Genomic DNA, 8,363 nt, shown 5'->3' on the forward strand with positions numbered 1-8,363 from the left:
GCATTATCAGTTGATGTTTCGATAGTTTCCAAGTTTACCAATTGTAGTATATGCAGTGAGTGGTTCTGTCCAGCACGCCCCCATACAGTTCGTGTTGTTGGTATGTTCCACTGTTGTATGGCTGGTAGCCAACGTTGTGAATTGTGTGTAAAAGAACTCGCTAGTAAAGAAGCTCAGCGTGATAACTCCTGCGTACTTGTCTTAATGCCAATTAAGGCTTAACAGAGACCACAACATGGTGTCAGAAGTCAATGTACCCACTGAATAACACCGTGCACGTCAAGTTTGTGACTGAAGATCACCGTGGCGCGGGTAACTTAACAACAGTGACGAACAGCTGCATCGCCGGATTTTCCTTGCGAGCCCTACGAGCTAACGAGACGGACAAAATGGAAATGCTTCGTCCGCCGCCACCTTTGTCCCTGACGGGGAACTTGGCTGAAAATTGGCGTAAGTGGGAACAAAGATTTAATTTGTATCTTACTGCCTCAGCTCTAGTGGATGAATCTGAGACGAGAAAAAATTGCTGTACTGCTGCATAGCATAGGAGAAGAGGCGCTAGACATTTCTATAACTCGCTCGAGATTGAATACGAGGATTCACGAGATAAAAAAATTATCGGAGGTCCTTGCAGCACTGCGAAAATACTGTGCTCCGCGAAAGAATACCGTCTTTGAACAACATCAGTTCTGGGCCCACACATTCTCTGAGCAAGCAGGCATAGACAAATTTCTCACTGAGCTAAGAAACAAAGCACGCACATGCGAATTCGGAGGAACTGAAGATCTCATGATACGGGACAAAATAGTTTTCAGCATAACAGACTCTGGCCTTCGTGAACGGTTGCTGTCTATAACTGAGTTAACCCTTTCAAAAGCCATTGACGTGCAGAGCTAAAGAAGTCACGAGGGCACAAGTTACAGCTATGGCAGCATCATCAGAAACACAATTTGTGCATGCCGTCACAAAAAATGGTCAGCAGCCTAAATGGAGATCAAATAAACCAGCAGTGCACAAACAAATGACAGCGCCAACTAGAGCACATTCTAAAAATTGTGGCAAATGCGGACGCATTCACATGCCAAGACAGTGCCCTGCCTATAATGAAGTATGCAAAAAATGTGGCAAAAAGAACCACTTCACACTAGTGTGCAAATCTATACCCAAAATGGACGCGCTTGACATAGATACTGAGATATCTGGAATAGACGCACTGTTTGTGGGTTCGGTAGTTCACTCACACACATCAGATACAGGCTGGCACACAAAAACTGAGTATAGCAGGCACAGTTGTCAACTTCAAGGCTCGACACGGGCGCCGAAAGCAAATGTCATTCCAAAGAAAATCATTGATCAGCTTCAGGTTTCTGTGAACATCCAAAAGACAAACACAGTGCTTGTGTCGTATGGAGGCACCCGCATTAAACCAGAAGGTGTTGTTAAACTCCATGTGCATGCTAAAAACAAAACAACTGACATGATGTTCTTTGTGACTACAGCATCAGATATAGCCCTACTGGGGAGACAGGCATGTGTGCAGTTGGACCTCATACGAAAAGTAGACGCTCTCGCACCATCATCACCCACCACAAAGACTGAGCTCCTCAGCCGCTATGCATCAGTGTTTCAAGGTTTGGGCCAGTTTCCAGGATTGCACCATATTCACACTGACCCGTCCATTCCTCCGGTAATACACGGCTGCAGGAAGATACCATATGCAGTCCATGACCGACTTAAAGAGACACTAGATCAAGGGTACCCAACCTGTCGATCGCGGTCGACCTGTCGATCGCGGACTGCTTTCCAGTCGATCGCGAGAGTAAATTGTACTCTGGTTTGCCCTTTCTCTCTCTTCACCGCTCCCGGGTCTCAGACATCAAAAACATAAAATATTAACCTTTATAGACATAGTATTTCTTGAGTAAAGAAAACGCTGTACTTATTTAAAAAAACAGTTCTTTATTTAATCTTACAAGATCACTGATTACGTTCAGCTATGCGCTGGCCGGAGGAGGAGGGGCGGAGCTACGAGGAGCTTTGAGCTGTGAGGTTTGCTTGTATTGACAGTCTAATCGAGTAACAAGATTTAACACAAGATGTTTTAATGCTTTTCATTGGTTGTTAAATATTTGTAAAATTAACTGACATACATAAAGTTTGACCATTTATGAAAAAAAAAATAACAGTGAAGAAATTATGGGCTGAATTCGATATCGCATAATAACATACTCATACTATTTCAAATACATATATGTCAGAAATAGCAAGAGTAGTATGTTAGGACGCTAATCTGAATTCAGCCAGGATTTTAGCTAGGCACGTTACATTATTAATAGGGACTCGCTGGCATTCCGGCTTGTTGACTCAGCTCACTGAAAAGAGCCGGCTCTTCTGGGTCACAAACGGCTCTTTTAAAAAACAAATGTTTTAACTATGACTTTGACTATGATAGGTGTGAAAACAATTCTAATTAAATGATTTAACAAAATCATACTCACAATGTCTAACATTTTTTTAAAATGCCTTGATTTGTTATTTAAAAAATACTAAACCTTTCCATTTAAATTACATCTTTTTAATGTATAGAAACAACATTCAAAACAATAATATAATAGAACCCATATTAAAGAAAAAAATAATAAATATTCAGAAAAATAACTGAAAGGATTAAACTGGTCCCTCTTTTTCTCTCTTCTTTATTGACATGTTATAACCAGCACTCTAGCATTATAACTTGCATGAACACACACTATTATTTTAAATAAAATAATTCAATATTTCATTATTACATAATTATTTAATTTCTATAGGCTGTATTTTTTAAAAATAGAGTCGGCTCTTCACATATGCGAGCTCCAGACGTTCACCTCATTCGCGCCACTACTCACTGTTACTATGGAGACGTTGAGAGAGCTGCGAGTCGCGACGTCAGCAAAATAAAACACAACTATGGCAGAAGCCAAAAAAAACGAAAACATATCATTTTCATTCTGACTGGGAAGAGGATTACTTTTTTGTTTATTCAAATTCGAAGTCCATCTGTCTTATTTGCAATTCAAGCGTGGCCTTACCGAAGAAGGGCAATTTGGAGCGGCATTTCAAGACCGTGCACAAAAGCTATGACGCAGATTTTCCGGCTAAATCAGCTCTACGCACCCGAAAAGTCCGGGAATTGAAGGGGCAGTTAGCAGCACAGCAGTCCATTTTTACCAGGCCAAACACCAAGGGTAAGGCTGCAACTATAGCATCTTATCGTGTCAGTCATGTTCTTGCAAAATACAAGAAGTCTTTCAAGGATGGCGAAGTTGTGAAAGAAGCGTTTGTCGAGGCTGCAGACGCACTTTTTGGTGACTTTAAGAATAAAAGTGACATCATAGCTGCCATTAAGGACGTGCAATTATCCCGTGGCACTGTTACACGGCGATGTGAGGGAATGGCAGAGGATGTCGAGGAGCAGTTAAGGAAGGATGTTGAACAGTGCGAATGTTTTTCTCTTCAATTCGACGAGTCAACTGATGTTGTTGATGTGGCACAACTATGTGTTTTCATTAGAATGGTTTTTGGAGACATGGGTGCAAAAGAAGAGCTGCTCACCATTTTACCATTGAAAGGACACACAAGAGGCGAAGATATTTTCCAAGCTTTCATGGAATTTGTCAACAAGACCCAATTGCCCCTCTTCAAACTCATCTCTATCACAACGGACGGTGCTCCAGCAATGGTGGGCCGTACCAGTGGATTCATTGCATTGCAAAAACAGAGAAAATATCCCCCACACCCTTAATATTACCACTGTATAATCCACCAGCAGGCATTATGTAGTAAGATTTTAAACATGAAAGAAGTGATGGATGTTGCAATGAAGATTGTGTGTTCCGTTCGGGCCAGGAGTCTACAGAGAAGGTTATTCCGTGCTCATTTGGAGGAGACCGGTGCAGAACACACAGACCTGTTGCTGCACACAGATGTTAGATGGCTGAGTAGAGGTAAATTTTTAGTGAGATTCTCAGAGTTGTTGCCTGAAATCAAAGATTTTCTGAAGCTTTCGAAACATTCAGAATATGCCCAGCTAGAGGACTACCAGTGGCTATTGGATTTAGCGTTCCTGACAGATCTCACTGACCTGCTGAATGATTTTAATTTAGAGCTGCAGGGTAAAGACAAACATGTAATCAACATGATCAGTGCAGTAAACACATTTAAAAGCAAGCTACAACTGCTTTCAAATAGGCTGCAACGCTATGACCTACGGAACTTTCCTCACATGCAGGCAGAACTTCAGCATCAGGGCAAAGACTTTGTGCAGCTTGACAGTGCACGTTTTGATGAGCAAGTTCAGAGCATCTTGTTAGAATTTGAGAGGCGCTTTACAGATTTTGGATCCATCGAGCCTGTTGCCAGCTATCTGTGTTTTCCATTTGGTCCAAGTATTGATGTGGATTTTATTGCCTCCAAAATTGTATCACTGTTTCACTTAGATAACACTGCTGTTGAGAAATGAGATTCTCACACTGCAAAATGACATTGATATCAAATCCAGGGCAAGCATCTGACATGAATGGAGAGTTCTGGAACTTACTGACTGAACAAAAGTATCACAACCTCAGAAAATGTGCTTTCAACTTGACAGCACTTTTCGGGGTCAACCTACTTGTGTGAGTGTGCTTTCTCTCACATGAAAATCATCAAGTCAAAGTACAGATCTACAATGACTGATGACCACCTTCTGGCCTGCTTAAGGCTTGCAACCAGCTTCTTACTGCCCTGACTACGAGAAACTAGCTGCCTCCTCCCAGTGCCAGAGGTCCCACTAAGGTAGAGAAACAACTTTATTATATATGTTTTTTGTTATTATGCATGTCTGAGCGTTTCTGGTTATCCTTGCCTGCCCATATCTCTGACCCTTGATCTCTCTGATTGTCTGCAGACTACCAATTGACCCTAGCCTGTTTCTGGATTCTGATTGTTCTTCTGCCTGCCTACTGACCCAAAGCCTGGTTCTCGACTCGCCTCTGTTTGATCCCTGAAACTGTCTATCTATGCAGATATTGACCTTTGCCTGGAGCTTCTGTTTAATAAATTGTTGCAAATGGATCTGTCTCTGCCTTCTGATTCACAACAGATTTATTATATATGGATTAGAGCTACTTTTCTGTTTGTTTTGAGCATATTAAATCTGTAGATGCGCTGTGAGTAGCAACTGGCTTTCTCTTTGGAGTGGTAGATCTCGGCACACTGATAAATCTAAAAGTAGATCTTTGTTCAAAAAAGGTTGGGCTCCCCTGCACTAGATGACTTGGAGAAAAGGGGTGTCATAAGCAAAGTGTCTAAACCTACTGCATGGGTTAGCAGTCTCTGCATTACAGAAAAGAAGAACGGCGCACTGAGAGTCTGCCTGGACCCCAGAGACCTAAACAAGGCCATACTCCGCCAGCACTACAATATTCCCAATCTGGAGGACATACGGAGTAAAGCTAGCCGGCAAAACGTTGTTCACCATCCTGGATGAGAAGGACGGCTACTGGCAGATTCAACTAGATGAGGAGTCAGCAGATCTCTGTGCTTTCAACACGCCGTGGGGCAGGTACCGTTTTCATCGCATGCCTTTTGGCATAAAGTCAGCGAGCGAGGTATTTCAGCGCTTGAATTCAGAAAGCTTTGGGGACATTGAAGGTGTTTTCATGGTGGCTGATGACATGATCATAGTGGCATCCACCAAAGCGGAGCATGATGTCATCCTAGAGAAAGTGATGAACAGAGCATTGAGTTTAAATGTGAAATTCAACAAAGACAAGCTGCAATATATGGTCAACGAGTTGACTTACCTAGGCCACGTCATTACATCGGATGGAGTGAAACCTGATGAATCAAAGGTATCAGCAATATCACAGCTTCCCCCTCCCACTGACAGAAAAGCACTTCAGTGTCTGCTTGGTATGACACGCTATCTGTCGCAATACATTCCCAACGAAGCCACCCTCACTGCACCACTCAGACTGTTGCTAAGGAAAGACATAGACTGGCAATGGCATCCTGAACAGCAGTTAGCACTTGAAAAAACTCAGAACAGCCATAGCAACTGCACCTGTCCTTGGACATTTCGACCCAAAGGAGCCGATAGAAGTGCAGGCAGATGCCTCAAAAGACGGCTTGGGGGCCGCTCTAATGCAGAAACACAGCAACCAATTGCATATGCTTCGAGAGCACTATCTGCCGCTGAAAGAACTATGCCCAGATAGAAAAAGAGCTACTGGCCATAGTATTCGCTTTGAGAAAGTTCCACCAGCATGTTTATGGTGTACCCATTAGAGTTCAGTCAGATCACAAACCACTTGTGGCGATATTCTCCAAACCCATAGGCGCAGCACCAGCACGCCTTCAAAGAATGCTGCTCCAGCTACAAAGGTATGACATCCACATTGTTTACACTCCAGGCAACCAGATGCATATCGCTGACACACTGTCCAGAGCATACATCCAGTCTGATGCAACGGAGAGTCTAGACCTGAGTGAAGAGAAAGTCGTCTATGCACTGAATGGAGAATCACCTTGGTGGTAACATCATGCATATGATTCAACAAGCCACACAGTCAGATCCTGAGCTTCAACTGATACAGCAGCTACATGAGCAAGGATGGCCGGACAGAAAGAAAAATGTCCCACTGGCTGCTCTAGCTTACTGGCCAGTCAGACACACTATTAGCATAGATGATGAGCTACTCATGAATGATGATCGCATCATCGTACCTCGTGCACTGCGACCAGAAGTGCTAAAACGACTTCATGCTGCACATCAGGGTATACAGCGGTCTCTAGCACACGCCAGATCATGCTTCTACTGGCCAGGACTCACTAAAGCCTTACGTCAGATGGTGGAAGCCTGTAGTTTCTGTCAAGAGAGTCGTCCTGAAAATCAAAAGGAGCCACTTATCTCACATCCAGTTCCAACGGGACCCTGGCAGAAAATAGCTGCTGACATTTTTGACTTACAAGGACGTTCATTTCTTCTGATTGTGGGACTATTTCTCTAAATATCCAGAAGTCCTAAAGCTGTCAGACAAAAACGTCAGCCTCACTGATAGCACATTTCAAAACAGTGTTTGCAAGACATGGTGTGCCTGAGACCCTGATTGCAGATCATGTACCCTTTGCCAGTGCTGAAATTGCTCGATTTGCTCTTGACTGGGGTTTCAACATCACACACTCCAGCCCAAACTTCCTCAGTCCAATGGCATGGCCGAGAGAGCCGTAAAGACTGTCAAATCGATGCTGAAAACTGCTGCTCAGTCTGGCACTGACCCTCACCTAGCTTTATTGACTATCCGCAACACTCCTGTCACTGGTCTCAAATACTCCCCAGCCCCAGATCCTAATGGGCAGAGTCTTACGTTCCACTTTACCCGGCCAGCAAAGCTGTTCTGCAAACCTTCTATACCTACGCACATCCAGGAAGCGCTGCAGCATCTTCAATCACAGCAAAAAAGATGGTACGATAGAACAGCAGCCCCACTTCCAGCCTTCAAGGGGGGACAGAGAGTATATATGAGAATCAGAAAACGCATGGAAACCAGCCACAGTTGTCAGTATCCGAGAAGAGCCCCGCTCATACGACGTTTGTCAACATCATCGGGCACAATTTACCGCAGGAAACAGACGGCACCTCAGGCCCGACAGGTCAATCAAATGTGACTCACAACCTGACTGTTCCATGGACACTGACAATGACTTGAGCAACGACACTGTTCCCAAATCTTGCTCAAATAGAGCCCCCTCAAGATATGAAAAGGAGTGTGCAACGTCCGGAATACACGAGAGCCGGACGTATCGTCAGACAACCGGCACGGTTTAAGGATTATGTGCTTACTTAAGTATGCGAGATTAGTGTTACTATTGCTTGTTCATAGCAAAGAAGTTTATTTTATACACTGGTGATATTTTCAGCATACTTTCCTTGCTTTATGTCGGATTAATATTTTGTTTATAGCTTAAGAAGGGGGGGATGTAGTATATGCAGTGAGTGGTTCTGTCCAGCACGCCCCCATACAGTTCGTGTTGTTGGTATGTTCCACTGTTGTATGGCTGGTAGCCAATTAACGTTGTGAATTGTGTGTAAAAGAACTCGCTAGTAAAGAAGCTCAGCGTGATAACTCCTGCGTACTTGTCTTAATGCCAATTAAGGCTTAACAGAGACCACAACACCAATAGCCCAAATCAGTGTCCAAATGGGGAGTTAGTATTGTTTATCCATTGTGTGTTAGCTGCTAAATAAATGTATGTGTACATACTGTATTATAATTAAAGCTATCGACAAGCATAGTTCATTGTTAGTTCATGTTAACTAATACATGAACTAATGCACTAGT

At 43.3% G+C, this 8,363-nt stretch overlaps 1 protein-coding gene across 1 annotated transcript; it reads left to right on the top strand.

The window, feature by feature from the left end:
- The first annotated feature begins 251 nt into the window (after positions 1–251).
- LOC122134965 lies at positions 252–5,509 on the top strand. Its single transcript, XM_042712304.1, has 3 exons — positions 252–450; positions 1,500–1,748; positions 5,292–5,509. The coding sequence occupies exons 1-3, from the start codon at positions 252–254 to the stop codon at positions 5,507–5,509; spliced, it is 666 nt and encodes a 221-aa protein (XP_042568238.1).
- Positions 5,510–8,363: the final 2,854 nt, after the last annotated feature.

Source organism: Cyprinus carpio, chromosome A22, assembly GCF_018340385.1.
Source record: "Cyprinus carpio isolate SPL01 chromosome A22, ASM1834038v1, whole genome shotgun sequence".
In the NCBI taxonomy this organism is placed as follows: Eukaryota; Metazoa; Chordata; class Actinopteri; order Cypriniformes; family Cyprinidae; genus Cyprinus; species Cyprinus carpio.